Source organism: Rhipicephalus microplus, chromosome 2 (genome assembly GCF_043290135.1).
Source record: "Rhipicephalus microplus isolate Deutch F79 chromosome 2, USDA_Rmic, whole genome shotgun sequence".
Lineage (NCBI taxonomy): Eukaryota > Metazoa > Arthropoda > Arachnida > Ixodida > Ixodidae > Rhipicephalus > Rhipicephalus microplus.
In genome coordinates, this window is record NC_134701.1 from 276,679,345 (window position 1) to 276,695,664 (window position 16,320).

At 45.6% G+C, this 16,320-nt stretch overlaps 2 protein-coding genes across 3 annotated transcripts in view; one reads left to right on the plus strand and one right to left on the minus strand.

Moving 5' to 3' along the window:
• The first annotated feature begins 6,750 nt into the window (after positions 1-6,750).
• Positions 6,751-16,320, plus strand: part of LOC119162990 (uncharacterized) — a 177,127-nt gene continuing 167,557 nt past the window's right edge. For both annotated transcript variants that reach the window (XM_075882064.1, XM_037414877.2), the window contains exon 1: positions 6,751-7,347. The gene's annotated coding sequence lies outside the window, so the exon portion shown is untranslated. The remainder of the gene's footprint in view (positions 7,348-16,320) is intronic.
• The window catches only part of LOC119179198 (uncharacterized), a 34,194-nt gene continuing 30,486 nt past the window's right edge, over positions 12,613-16,320 (minus strand). Inside the window, exon 18 of the mRNA XM_075885999.1 lies at positions 12,613-12,995. Coding sequence (XP_075742114.1) covers positions 12,817-12,995 — 179 coding nt within the window. The 3' untranslated portion in view covers positions 12,613-12,816. The remainder of the gene's footprint in view (positions 12,996-16,320) is intronic.

The following is a 16,320-nucleotide window of genomic DNA, read 5'->3' on the forward strand; positions in this document are numbered from 1 at the left end:
CCTTCATAACGCAACCCTGAATCTGTCTGTGGAATCTGCTACAGGCCCCCAAAAAGCCAGCCACTTTTTTGCCAACTATCTTTGCTGCTCACTAGACAACATAAAAAAGATCTTCCCTAACTCTCCAATCTTCCTGTTTGGGGACTTGAACTATCCAGACATCAATTGGCCTCTTCTCACAGTATGCTACAAATTTCCGTCTGATGAATGAAAACAGTTCTTTGGCTTAACATTAAATTCCGATTTCCACCAAGTTATATTATGTCCTACTAGAGGCGACAATACGCTTGATCTCTTACTGACAAATCGCCCCGATGACATATTCAGTATAACTTCTTTACCTGAGCTTAGCGATCACAGCTTTTCACATATGATCATCTCGGTAACAAAACAGAAAAAGTCACCATCAAACAAATGTATCACTGATTATAACAGAGGTAATTACGATGTTATAAATGAATAACTGGTGTGTTTTTTTTCGTATGTTTCAAAACACATACACAACACGCAGCTTTAACGCCAGCTGGAACAGGACTGATAGTTGGGCTAGGTGGTGATACATTATGGGCAGTACCAGCGCAAAAACTCACGGGAGGAAGAGAAGACACACAAACAAGCACTGGTTTGTGGCGCTTGTTTATGTCTCCTCTCTTCATTCCGTGAGTTTTTGCGCTGGTACTGCCCATAAAGCCAACTGAGAACTGTATAAAAACATTATGGCGGCACTAAAAAATAAATATGTACGTACAATCTTTGTGAAAGCTGACAATAATAGTCTGTGGTTTAACAAGCATCTCAAAACTCTCCTGAATAGAAAAAAATGCGCCTGTACACAATGGCCAGAAGGAACAAATCCCCAGAATTACGGGACCGTGACTACCAGTGTGCAAACCTGTATGTCAAAGATTTGGACGAAGTAAAAACCAATTTTTTTCTTCCGATTTGCTCACAATACTGCATACTAACCCCCAGAATATTTTGGAGTATCATCTCGGCTAAAGCTCAACAAACCATTCAGCTAATTATTGATGTTGACGAGCCTATCAAATCTGACCAGTGCGCAACCACCCTTAATAATTATTTCACGTCTGCTTTCACTGTCACTTTTGTGTATAAAGGTAAACGCATAGCTGGCTTCTCTTCCACAGTTATGCCCGATGTCTAAATAACCCCGGATGGCTAATGCAAACTGATAAACGGCCTTAAAATAGCTTCACCAGCAGGCTGTGACAACATTAACAGTAGGCTTCTTAAAAATACCATCATAGTCTCTAGTAAAATTATTCGCCTAATATTCAACCAATCTTTGCAAGATTTGGCTGTTCCCAACGATTGGAAAATAGGAAAATTTGTCCCGATATTTAAATCTGGGGAAAAAACGTGCCATCAATTAAAGCCCTATTTCTCTTACCATTATTCCATCGAAACTGCTCGAACACATAATAGCTTCCAATTTAATGGCACATCTCTAATCGGCGAATTTTTTCTACCCACAACAGCATGATTTCCGGAAGAACCGTTCTTGCGAAACTCAATTGGCAGAATTTACACAAGATATACTGCAATATATGGACAAGCTCCTTCAGATAAACGCAATACTTCTGGATCTTTCTCAAGTATTCAGCCAGGTACCGCATGCACATTTTTTCATTAGGCTCACTTCATTACGTATTAGTCAAAACTTAATTCATTGGCTGGAACACTTTCGGAAAGGTCGCGTTCAATTCACTACCGCCAATAACAGTAACTCTCGATTGACCAGCGTAACGTCAGGCGTTCCTCACGGTGCAGGTTTATCCCCATTGCTGTTTAGAATCTATATGAATGACCTTCCCGCTAACATAAAATCAAAAATACGTTTTTTTCGCAGATGACTGCGTTCTTTATAACCCTATTCACAGCTCGTATGACATTATTGCTCTGCAACATGACATCATTGCTACATTGTGTGAAGAGTGGTATATGCTTTAAACTTACCGAAATGTGAAGTAATCTCACTCTCGCGAAAACTCACTACGATAAACCATACATACCACATAAATTCGTTTCCTATTAGCTCAGCCGAAACTTACAAGTACTTGCCCCGCCGCGGTGGTCTAGTGGCTAAGGTACTCGGCTGCTGACCCGCAGGGCGCGGGTTCGAATCCCGGCTGCGGCGGCTGCATTTCCGATGGAGGCGGAAATGTTGTAGGCCCGTGTGCTCAGATTTGGGTGCACGTTAAAGAACCCCAGGTGGTCTAAATTTCCGGAGCCCTCCACTACGGCGTCTCTCATAATCATAGAGTGGTTTTGGGACGTTAAACCCCACATATCAATCAAACTTACAAGTACTTAGGAGTGTACCTAACAGCATCATTATCATGGGCATCACGTACACTTGGTTAATTGCGTCGCAATCTGAAATCTGCATCCGCTGACATCAAGAAAGTGGCATACCTAACGTATGTGCGACCGAAACTAAAATACGCGTCGACCATTTGGCACCCATCGCAATAATATCGTAGAGATGAAATCAAAGCAATGCAAAACGAATCAGCACGTTTTATATCATCCCAATACTCACCAAACATTAGTATAACTGCCTTGAAACGCACTCTATCGCTTCCAGCCCTTGAATCCCGTCCTAAATTTGCTCATCTTTGCCTGCTCCACTGCTTCGTTTATCTGTCACCCCCAAGACATACGCTTCTTATTCCACCTGTGCGAACATAATCAACATTGGCTCACACATGCCCCATTGCACACATAAGTGGTCGCACAGCGATGATGAATAACACTTATACACTGATGAATAACTAACCTGCCATTTTGTTCAACAATAGGTGCCTACCACAGCACGATGAATTGTCTCGTGTACGCAATGCTACATTTTCTTCTCTTTTTCTTTATTTTGTTACTAGTTGCAGTTATTTTACTTTTGAGAAACCTGTGCATCTTCTATTTATTTTTAATATGCGCCTACCAAAGAATATTGAATTTTTCCAATGTACGTGCCCGATGCTACATTTATTTTGTTCTCTTTATTTTGTTTGATTTTATTTACTACCAATTATTGTACTATATTGTTTATAAACCTGTGTATGCCCCCCCTTATGTAATGCCTTCGGGTACTTAAGGCGTAATAAATTAAATGAAATGACTGCTGGCAAGACGGCCAAGAGATTGAATTGCGGCTGCGGCGGACTCATTTAAGATGAAAGCAAAAATCGGTAACTGAAACTGGGACGAATCGGTGGTGGTTCATGTTTACTTATGAAGTAGCCCACACAGACAAGCACAAAATATGCGGTGTCCCTTTCGTTCCTCTCGTGCTTGTCTCTGTTCGCTGCTTCATGAGTAAACAGGAGGTGAAACTGTTTGAGGCCTGTGTGCTTGAAGAATAAAAAGCCCCAGCTAGTCGAAATTTCTGGAGCCCTTCGCTGGGACGTCCATCTTAATTCTGTGAGATGATTCCAAGTTAGCGCGTATCGGGTTAAGAGGAATACAATTTACTGGGAGTATAAGGTAAACTAAAGCGCCGAGTGTGGTCCGTCAGGCCATACTGATTAATAATGGTTGATCCTAAGCAGAGTTATCGGACACCGCATGATTTAATTACAGAAAAGGCTCAAGTTATCTGGCTTGCTTTGATTCCAAACTTCGCTAGTGGAGCTGCAGATATGGTATTATGCAGTGCTTAATTAAATTCTGGCTGTATACATAGGTCTTCATCCTATGCCTAGAAGTTTGTGTAAACCTGGAGCCGGATAGAACTTGCTCTAGTTAAGCCCAGAGTTTTAAAACATGCCCCACACGTGGCTACGACATAACGAACTGGGCAATGACTGGTCGAGGAATGTCGCTGCGATTAAACAACTTTAGTGCACGTGCTTGACCTATTTGCCTTCTTTCACGCTTTCAACCTTTGGGGGCAGCTTGCGAACGGGAGAAATGCAGCAGACAGTGGTGTGACAGGCACGGCTACTGGTGTGACAGTGGTGTGACAGTGGGGCGAAGCATCCGTCCGTCCATTCGTTCTTGCTTCCGTCCGTCCATGCTTCCGTCTGTGTGGCCGTTCGTGCGTCCATCCGCCCGTGCGTGCGTGCGTCTGTTCGTGCGTCCGTCCCTGCTTTCGTCCACGCATCCGCCCCTGAGTCCGTCCATGCGTCCATCCGTCCATGCAGCCATCCATGGGTCCGTCCATGCATCTGTCTGTGTGTCCGTTCGTCCATCTAGTCAACACTCCAAGTACCACCCTCTCACATCTTTTCATCATATATTCCTCATATAGAAGCACCGCCATCCAGCGGACATTCCAAGGACTGAACTAGAGGAGGCACACGCACACTTTCTTACGGCTTGCGCTTCGTGTCTACTTCCCACCTTTAACCACCTCGAGTTCATGGTATATACTAGTTCACTGTTATTCATGGCACTGCGACCCAACGCTCGCTAAAACTTTTCTAAAACCAAGGAGGTTACGCCCAGCGAGTAAAACGTAGCAACCCTTTCTTGTCAGATAGTGCTCAATGTACATGCCATTGGCTGCGAATGGGGAATGAGAGACAGGAGAATTCGGCTTTTATTTGACGCGCACGCTTCGAATTTTCAATTGTTAAACAACGCACAGGGGAAATCTCCCACCGGCACCACCTTGCAGGTCAAAACGTAAAACATGTTACGTACTACGATGAGGAACGAACGGGTGCCGCTTTAAGGAGCTTCGCCACTAGAAATGGTGGCGCACCTTTCCCTGCCTTCCTCGTGCGCACGCCTATGAACGTGCATCTACTGAATGCACGTCTACTAGCGCCAGCAAGATCGGAGTTGTCAACAAAGCGTTCGCGATGGCGCCCGGGTGTTTCTCAGCACGAGATCACAGGCCTTACTGTTTTAGGGGCGATGCTTCGTATGGTCGTGGCTTGTCCGTGAGCGTCGGTGTTGCACGCCGTACCTGCCACTGACGATGATGCTGATGAAAAACAAGCGCATTCCAGACCACACATTCGCTTATTTGCCATTACGGCGCAGCGAATGCAAGGTACCCACTATACGCCATGACGATGAAGAACACTCTGATGACGATAATGATTATGAGCAAAGACTGGATGGTGAAGTGAAACAACGTCGCCATATGCTCTACGATGCATTTCTTATGACTGTAAACTACCAGAAAACACCATAGGAACGTGCCCAGACCTCGTCTTCACCAACTTCAGGCTGGATCTTACACTGCAGAGCAGTAATAATGAAGGCAAAACGGAATTCCAAACTCAAGACAACGTACTAATTATGACCCACAAGCTTTGTATTTAACTCTACACCGCCTGCTACTCATTTACATGCGTGAGTGGTCAAGGTCTCGGGTGAAGTATAGCGACACCGAACGATCCCATCGCTTCACGCACACATCCTAATTCATTTCCAGGAGAGGCCATTATAATATTTTACTCAATGGCAGTGACAGTAATCACGTACTGAGGTGACGTTGACTGGCGTCGGTATGCGTGGCCACTGAGACAAGCAAGGAGTGCCTCCCATGGGCTATGGTTGAAGCAAGCTGCTGTGTTGTAGGAGTGAGAGAGTATTTAGTAGATTATGACTGCTTCCGGTTGGCAATGAGCTCTGTTGTGGTTCATCGTAATGCCATCTGTGTGTTACTAATTTGGCATGCTGCAAATGATGATTCGCGTGGCCGAGTCACTTCCAAGGTTAATTGGCAGCGTTACTTTCATCGAATCACATGTATCTGCGGTAGTTGGTGGCTCGTTGCCACCGTCGCCATCTACGTACGAAGAGGACAACTAAACGTTACAAAAAAATAAAATAATGAAATATGACGTCACGACCGCAAGCTATAGCGACGTCGTGCTTTGACCCGCAAGACGTGAAATTAAAAATTTTCTCAATTGTTGGCTATTTACGTGCAGTTGTAAATACGCAATTTCATTGCGCCTTCTGGCTTGCTAATTGCCTGCGCGAAAGAAAAGAAAGACTGAGCAAGCGAAGTTCTTTTATCAGACAAATGGTGTACTTGCAATATACACCGAAAAACTTCGCAGATGAAATTGTGACACTACTGTTCACAAGCACGTTAGCAAATAGTTCGAAAACTTGCGTTGCCCAATCGTGGAAAGTCGCCGCAGTGAGACAGCAGCCCTGAGAACATCACCTTGGCAACCGTAGAGTACAGCGTATCGTTGCTTAGCGTGGTGCAGTCACCGTCACAAGAGGCGAAGCGCCAGCGAAGGCAGTGGGCAGTCACAGGAGCTGCTATCTACACATTCTGTGAGCTAGTTCAGCTATGAAATGTCGGGTCAGTAAAGAGCTTATAAGCAAATAAATAGAAGTAAGGTACGCAATAAATCACTACGTAAAAGTGAGTGATGCCTTGTTTACCCGGCGATGCGCAAACTTTACACAATATCTGGTAGCAGGTTGCTTGGATAGCCCCCCCCCCCCTTTATGGCACTTGACGAACAATTGAGCCAATTAACCAATTATCCAGGTGTCAGGAAAACCGTAAAGTAAATTTGTAGTTTATTTTGGCACATAGAAAATTACGACTATTTAAAAAAATTATCATAATGAGTTTTTAGTTTTCATCATTTTTTCCCTCCTGATCTATAGTCACGCTTCAATGGTCGGTGGGCGTTGAGGTTTTCGACGCTTGTGATTTGAAGCTTCGGGGCCCATTTAGTTTGACGAGTTCACTTCCTTCAGCATATAAAAGCGCGCCAAAGTTAGCAATGCTTTGCTGGAGCTACGGCGAACAACAGAACTGTTCATTGTTGACCGGAAGCAGCAATCATCCGGCAAGGATGCTCTCGCCCTCACGCTGTGCAATAATGCGCCGCTTTCTGCCGCCAACGGCCATGAGCTGCGCTCCGTGAACCGGCTGCCACGCCTTCCGACTTACGCATTTCAATCCACGATTACCCTACAAGAGAATGGACGATCCTGGCACCCTAACTACAACCCGGAACTAAAACGTTTTGCTGTGAAGCGTATTGAACACCTAAGGGCGTGAGGCTGGCATCAGCGTGAGCTTGCAGCTGAAGCATCTCCTGCTAGCGTAGGTTATCTACCGCGCCGTCGCGCATACACCGCATATATGCCCATATATGGCAGCGCAAGCGCCGAATGCCAGGTTTCGGAGTCTACAGCGTTCAAGGCAGCGCATGGCAACCCGTACGACAGTGTTTACATGTGCCTGGCTGCCTCGTTTGGACCGCGTAGACTACTGACCAACGAACCCTAGGCAGACAAGGGGTGCTAAAGGTGGACTGGATCAGCGGGACAGGATGGTGTGAGGCCTGCGCCAACATAACTGTGCTGCCACTCCCACGTTGGCTTCTGCTAAGGCAGGTTGGTGGCTATCCAAATTACAGTTTCACCTTTCATTTGCTAATAACGGCGGTGACTTCCGCTGTTTAACTATGGATTCAAAGCACCTTGCGGGTGTTGTCATGAGTCACTTTGTTTTGCTGCGCAAGTATACATTCTTATTTTTGCATACATTTCTGTGCGGCGGACGACGTACAGTTGGCGTCCTTCTAGAGTAGAGATACTGATTCAAGTTTAGAGTGCCAAAAATTAAACAAGGCTAAATTGTATGACACTGACACATCGCGGAATTAAAGCCTAATTGCTGTGCAAGAGCTTAATTCCTCGATAAGCTTGAGTGGTGCGTGCAAAGTACAGTTCGCAAACATGACTGGAGCTGTTACTTAATATAGAGCGAAAGCCGAAGGCACCCATGTAATGCTCAAGGACTTATCCGCTCAAGCGCATGACTTCACAAATCGCAACAGTCGATGTAGCCTGATATTTTTAGCCAGTCACAGTAATGAACTGACCACTGGCTCCCAGAAAAAAAGTTGAAGAAATCATACCAGGTTGAGAAAGACTGATGTCCGTGCAGATTGACACAATACATGGATTTAACTGCATGGTATCTGTCCAATAAAGCCCGGCTGATATTTACGGTGTTTTGAAAACTTAAACATTAAGAAGCGATTTTTGAACACTGATGAGTATTAAGAGCCTATCCAAAGATAATTCAGCATATCAAAAGATCGTACAACTACATATTTTGGAAATTAAAAAACCTTCTATGGGAATCCAATAAAAAAAGATATAACGCTTGGTGCTCACTAAATCTAAATCAAGATAAACTGATTCTAAGCGTGCAAATACATGTATCTGATGAAAGTAGCGGCTGCAGCTTGTGCAAACAACACGACGAAGGCGCAGCTCGACAGCAAAAGCAACTTTAGTTGTCGTTAGTGGTCACGACAATGAAAACAGTGTGGAAGATTTCCACCACCTACAACGCATGACATGACCAGGCGTTGTGCTTGAATTGGGGTCATAGATATATTATAACAAAGTTTTTCTAAGCATTAGACACATTATTTGAGTGTAACAAAAACTGTCATGGCATGGGATCGTCGTAAATGTCGAAGGTTTGGTTTGTTTTTTTCGCACTTCTCGAAACCTATAGGGGGCTTTTTCGAGAAATGAGGCGCAGGATTGCACTCTACAACGGAGAAAACATGTCGGTATCATCAGGTTCATTTTCTATGCCACACCTTCCTTTGAATGCTGCCTTCATCCACAGGCTTGATCCCCCCCCCCTTTCCCCCACCTCGCCCCTTTCGTCCCATTTCAAACACGATGATGATATCTGTGTCAGCTGTGCCATTCTCAACGCGTAAAGAAGAAACGTGCGCCTCTGCTGGTTAGAATACCTGTAGGTACTGTACCCAGTGAGAATAACTTTGTATGCCAGTAAACATATTCAGGGAATAAGAACGTTCCGGTCAACAGAACGGCGCTACACAGCCGTTTATCTACACACATTCTGAAGCTTATATTCAGCTGCCTGCACGTAAAATGAAATAAACTCAATAAACAGCACAGCTCACGCTGTGTAAACGGGGACAGAGAAGTAAGCTGAGTGACACCGAAGAAAAGGAAACCGGTTGCCCACGTACGCTCTTGTACAGAAAGCTTGGTCGGCAACAACAAACAGAACTTACAACTCTCGGGTCAGCACCTCTTTGCCGTCGCCAATAACAAATAAAAAATGCGATCTCACAGGAATTCTTCTGTTTTCGTCTACGCAACTCTCCTCTCATTCTATGGGCAACTTCCTTTGTTTCTTCGCTGTTTCACAGTTGCAGTTGGCTATCTTAGCCACATTGTGTACTGTTCACTTTCTTTCATGAAACTGATAGGAACTGCTCGGGCCCTCTATAGAGTCTGCTCCACCCCCCCCCCCCACTTCCCCTGCAATTTGTTATAGTGACACCTGCTTACTTTGTGTACGTTTTCTCAACGCCACAGAAGAGAGCTGTGCGAGGAGTTACTGCGCGTTCTGCGTTCCATCGGTCTGACAAACAACTCTGATTGGAACGACCTGCGTGTAAGCCTGTGTGTGATTTTTTTTTCGTTTTTATTTTATCTCTTTCTCTATCCTCTTTTCTCGCCTCTATGCAGGGTGGTAAATAGGTTACTACTAGATTAACCCCTTGTAATATTGCTTTTCATCTCTTTCCCTCTCTGCGCTTCTGTAAAATTAAGCATTTCTTTGTTCTTCTTCCTGTGATATGTTAATAATAATAATAATAATAATAATAATAATAATAATAATAATAATAATAATAATAATAATAATAATAATAATAATAATAATAATAATAACAATATAAAGTCATTATTATTATTTTTTTCTCATTTACTTTATCTAGCAGAATGATCACTAAAGCAGGTTTATAATAGTATTAGTTTTCAACGTAACAAGTAATGGAGGATTAAACTTTAATCTTCTCAGAACGTCACTCATAATGAATATCCTGAGCACAAGAATTGACCATACTTGGCCGGCAATGTCTGATTCACGAGTCTCGAAGTGCTGATGTGCCTGACTCAAATCTCGTGGAAAGGCGCTCACGCGTTATTTGAGATAATCTCGTCGAGAAGCGAATGGAATGGCTCAGCGCTGAGTCATTCAATCATTTCTACTTGTGTTTTTTTTCTTGTTATCCGAGTATACGGGGTGGACACCGTTGAGCAGAGTTATCTTTGTGCGCAGGACTGGAATTACGCAACTAGCAGACTACGATTCTTCCAGCAAAGGAGACCAAGAATAAAAAGCGGAACAAGCGATTCGAGCGAACACTGGCTCTGACAGCTAACATAAGCCGAGAAGGCAGCCATTATTGCTTTTGATGCGTTGTTCATGCAGAGGAGCCTTTCGCTCCTCTGCATGAACAACGTCCTTAGAGCTGGCAAGCGCGCGGCTCATGGAGGAAGAGACGGAGGCGTCACGACTGCATATTCAATTATGCAGATCGTTGCTGTTTTTGCTTCGGAAACGGCTCGCGGCATGTTTATCGAAGCGAAACCAGAAGACGACGGTTGTGGAATTGGCTGTAGCGTGCTCTACGGCAAGCGGGATAGAAAAGAATACGCAGGGTCCACTTCTTATCGCGTGTGCCATGCGCAACCATCCCCGTCACTTTGCAAAAATAAAGTATGCGAGCCACGTACAGCAACCGCGAACTGCGAGGAAGGTTCAACGCTGCTGCTTTTGTCTCTAATAAATTGATCCAAAGGCTTAAGTTTAGCGATGCAACATAAGTTGATCAATAAGCCACACTTAAACTGCGACGGCAAAGGAACAACAACAGCACATTAACGAACTATAATCCTAAGTATACAATATTGTCATTGGGTCATACGCGACGAAGGGAGCAAACTAGGTCAAAGATAAAACTGCTTATTTGGCCGAAGTTGTGGCCATCTAAAAAATATCAGATTACATTGATACACACTGGCACTGATAAAGCGTCGGCTGTCGATCAGAACGTTAGCCGTCGATCAACTGACAAGCACTGAAACGAGACGCCATTTACACGTGTTCCGTCGAATATTGCAGCTTTATCACTAACGTTTAAGTAAGTTCCAGAATAATCTTGAATGTCCGCGTTGCGCGTGTGATCTTTAACAAGATCAACTACAGTCCCGACGCTTCTCGAAAACTGCAGGCGCGGTTTGCGCTGAACATTTCTTGGAGTGTAACCAACGCCTCCTTTATTTCTTTCCATGCCAGTGCAAACGCGCGCTTCTGGACGGGAACCATCGGTCCACCTTAGTTGAATGTTGTCGTGGTGTGACGCTACACGATGGGTAGCGCTAGAAATACTGCATATGCTGCCTTTCGGTAGCATATACAGTGACTTTAGGTAGCGCTGGTTGCGTCACACGTGCTTCCGAGCGCTTTGCCCTGTAGATGCGACAGACGTATTTCCCACTCCAGCATCATACGTCTGTCAGATTTGTTCCTTCAAGCTCCTTTAGAACGCCGAAGCCATTTCGCCGCCGCGTCACAAAGCAGCGCATGCAGAGGCGTCGCAGTGACGCTTCCCCATTGGTCGCCTGCATAGCGCCACGAACGTCGACACGCTATCTCAAAACAACGTATCTATGACACAGTCAGTGTGAGCGCCAATATTGTGAACACGAAGAATGCAAGACACCGCCCCACAGAGCTGTACACAACTGAACCAAAATTACTTCATTTGAATTCTGTCATGAGGCTCTGCTTGAGGGGCTCTCTCCCCAATGACCGCAGAGCCCACGCGAAGGCTAGGCGATGGGAGAGAACAGGAAAGAGTATAGAGGAAATGGTGGTGAACAGCTGGATCGGGTGCAATCTGGCTGGCATTGACAAATTAGAGGAGGCGCTGGTGTAACAAAACTTGAGGAAGGAATGTGGCAATATAAACGTGACGTTCGTTCGATTTAAATATATGTAGACATGACTTTCTAAGCAGTAAGCAGTTTTCTTAAGCATGCGACATATATGAGCCCTACGCGATGAATGGAGTTATATGTGGGAACAACGCATATTACACTTCATTATTATGCGTACTTGAAAACATTTCATCCTGTTCCACTTCCCGACAGCTCTCTAAACAGCTATGCTGATGACCCTTATTCATCAGGGTATTGTAGTTTTATGTCTTAGAAGCCTTCCCTTCGTTAGCCGTTAGCTTCGGCCTTTCTTGCGCGAACACCACTGTCAGCTCGGCGACAATACCCGTTCGTGCGTGAGCTCTCGCTCACGTCTGACATCTTGTTCCTCGAGAGCATGTCTTTGCCATTGTGAAAGTTCAAACTAGAGTACTGCACGGGCTGCCTGCGATTTTCGGCCTTGGCCCGTCCCGAGCCTGCAACTAGTTGAAATTTAACCGCCTGAAGTCGGTCCGGTGACTCAAAAGGGAGACCATGGCCCGGTTAAAACCCGGGAAAAAAAATTTCCCCTATATCGACGCAGCCCGACTGCATATCGGGCCTGAGAGGTGCCCGAGTCAATAGTCTTAGTTGTGTAGTCCCAACATTGATTCGAAAGCAGTGTTTTTTAGGCAGCAAATGTCTGCGCTTTCTTGACGCATGCTACCCAAACAAGCATGATTCTATCTACGGCGATTACTTGTACAAAAAGGCCACACTGGTTACAGTTGACCGGATATGCTGGATATGGTGACTGGTAATAGGGTAGTGGTATACTCCATATATTTTTGACAAACACAGGGGAAATAATCAAGAGTGTGGGATGCAGAATGACGACAAAAACCCTTGGGTTTGTTTTTATCTCAATCGAAAATGCTTTGGATGGGTTACGTCAGTGCGAAAAAAAAATTAAGGATACCGCCATCATGCTCAAAAGAGAAGCGAGCTCTGAACAAGAAATCAAATCGTCCATCACATTTAGTCAAACTTGCTCGACACTACTGTACGACCAGTTTCAAGAACTATGGAAATAATTTATCGTGGGATAAAACGCAAGCCTTGTTCGTCGTTAGGGGCTGCCACGAGAACGAGCTGAACGTCGAGGGAAAGCGTGGCACCTTGCTCGGGAAGCACCTTGAACTTTTGAAGCACCATGGTCACGTACAGGAATATTTCCATCAGAGCCAGCGATTCACCTGGACAAGCACGTCTTCCTGTAAGAAACATTCATTCAGGCTTAAACAGCGAAGCGTATTTTTAATGTTGAACTATATTATTATCAAATACCCCGAAATACGAGTAGCTATCCGCTGATCGAAAACAAAAACGAAAAATCTGACTGGCATCACAGGTTACGGATGTCTTTGAAAACGACCAGTCTTAGGGGCGAAGCTTCTTAGGGCGTCACCCGATCGTCCCGTTATCGTTTGTACCACCGCTCATTGAGTTTCCCATCTGGCCATAGATGGCGCTCCTTGTACTATAGAACTAGAGTTAATGTATATGCTGCCTCTAGGTAGCAGAGTTGCACCACTGTTTTCCGGGCGCGTTTCGCTCCGCCTGCAAAATTTAAGTGGATGGATGGATGGATGGATGGATGGATGGATGGATGGATGGATGGATGGATGGATGGATGGATGGATGGATGGATGGATGGATGGATGGATGGATGGATGGATGGATGGATGGATGGATGGATGGATGGATGGATGGATGGATGGATGGATGGATGGATGGATGGATGGATGGATGGATGGATGGATGGATGGATGGATGGATGGATGGATGGATGGATGGATGGATGGATGGATGGATGGATGGATGGATGGATGGATGGATGGATGGATGGATGGATGGATGGATGGATGGATGGATGGATGGATGGATGGATGGATGGATGGATGGATGGATGGATGGATGGATGGATGGATGGATGGATGGATGGATGGATGGATGGATGGATGGATGGATGGATGGATGGATGGATGGATGGATGGATGGATGGATGGATGGATGGATGGATGGATGGATGGATGGATGGATGGATGGATGGATGGATGGATGGATGGATGGATGGATGGATGGATGGATGGATGGATGGATGGATGGATGGATGGATGGATGGATGGATGGATGGATGGATGGATGGATGGATGGACGGACGGACGGACGGACGGACGGACGGACGGACGGACGGACGGACGGACGGACGGACGGACGGACGGACGGACGGACGGACGTGGCTGTACCCTTTAGATCGGGCGGCGGCTAACGCCACCCAGCCGTAATACTTAGTGAACTAACCATTAGATTTATCTTTTTTTTTCCTTCAAATAGTGAGGTTGAGGATTCGTACTTTGCAGTGAAGGGTTTATTTTCACTCGTGCCTTGACTTTAGCCCCCAATCAGATAACCTCCTTCTAGTTAAGTCTACCCGCTTGAAGTCTATTTTGCCCTCCCTGTCCCTAAATCCCAGTGCTTTGAAAAACTCTGCGCCATCATCCTGATTCGCCGAGCGCCATCACGTGGACATAAGTGGTTCAAATGCACTGCGGAGAAGCCAACGCTACGATGATTCCGGGCAGACCAAGCGTGGTTGACATCGGCTGTTGTGTCACATCAGCTGTCGTGAGCCGCGATTGTATTACGAGCACAATATAGAGCCGCGCGTAATATTGGCGTCACACGGGTACTCTCAATCACTATCCAGCTCGATTTAGTTGAAGGTGATAAAGCTACAGCTGGCTCCTTCACACAGTTAACGAAGGCGTCCAACAAGATAAAAAAATGTCATCCCTAACTTGTTCATTTGCGTTAAAAAGTGCAAAAATAATTTCATATTTGTAAATGGGAAAAACAGAGGAAAAGGCGAAGCTAGTGTAACCAACCATAAAAATGTATCTCACTGGTTCAATGAGCCGACGCACTTTGTTTTATTATTACATACCAAGAACGTGAGCATCAAATCAAGGCTTCTAGGTGTGACCGGAGCAACCGAGTTTTACTCATGCCTTTAGAAAAATATAAAGGAAGTGGGAAAATGAAAAAACCACGTTAGTACCATAATCCCTCAATATTGAGAGACTATGTAGCACTCTGAAGCGCGAGCGTTGCTCCTACGTGGGTGCGAGTGGCTTTTCCGCAAGACAAATGAACCCAAGATGGCGTACCTTGGCACAATTCTGCTGCCCAAAGGTAGCATACACAGTAACTCTATATAGAATGAATGCGTATACGCTGAGAAATGCAAAGCCGTTCCACACTAGAGGGCGTTTTGTAGCAAAAGACAATAATAACAAAAGGTGATTTTTATGAAAAGAGCATTTACTTCACACGTACGGAAGGAGAGAGAGACGATCGCGCCACTGCGATCGCGTGTTCCTTGGGGGCGCCGTGCGCCAGGCGGCGCTCGTACAATAAAAGCGCCGTTATGGCGCGCGCGCGTTCAGAGGGTCTGCGGATGGACAAGGCTGCCGAGCGGCATGCGCGCAGGGTGGCGGCTGCTCGCGCTCGAAGAAGCGACCCCGCAGCGCGGGTGGGGGAGGCCAAAGCGTGCCGCGAGGACCCCGCAGTACGACAACGGAACACCGAAGCGGCGTGGCAGCGGCGTGCGGACCCAGCTTCGCCCCACTCTCCATAATTCTGTACTGTCATTTTTTATGGGGGGGGGGGGGGGGGTTGTTCAGAACAGTCAAAAACATGGCACAATAATATGCCGTACTCATGCACTACTGTAAAAATGTAAGCATTATGCAAGGAAACTTGCACGGACTGCACAAGTATGGAGCTGTTTCTCTAATCCCGCAGTCCGCAAATGTTTCTGCGCCAACTGCGTTTTTTTTTATGTGAGAACGCGATAGTTCTAAAGGAAAACAGCCCCGCTGCATTACTGCGACGTACAATAAAGTGGCACAACAACGCATCGACAGCCCTTTGATTATGACGTGGTGTTTCGCGCCGAACTTTCGCAACCGCAATGAATACATCTTAAGACGTTTCTATGAGTTCAACGAGCCAAATCTGCTATCCACCACCATCTGATCCAGTGGCCGCTGCGCATGAGTTGCGAAAACACGGAAAGCTGTGTATATCTGATAAGTGCAGCAAAACGTGGCTGCAATCTCCTTATCGACACGTAGTAAACCTAGTGAATTGCAAAGCACCAGCTGCACTTTGTTGCTTTTCAATCACTCGGCAATGGCATGCTGTGCAGCAGGTGCTCCCATAAAAATAAAGGTGGTAAAATGTCTTGAATGAGCAATAAATAAAAGCATGTTTTTTAAATGCGAAGCATTTCTTAGCGAACTTTGGCGACTTTGAGCATATCTATCTATCTATCTATCTATCAAGCCGCTTACGTTTGGGGGCTGTCGTGGTCACCCCCTTTACTTGACGTGAACCAAAATTAGTATGAGAGGGTAAGATGGTTTGACGAATACGACGCGCTTGTCAAGACATGAATAATGTCACAACCCTGCCGCACATGTCGTCAAACACTTCCCACCAGACAGTGGCACATGTGCCGCTGGTATGCGGGTA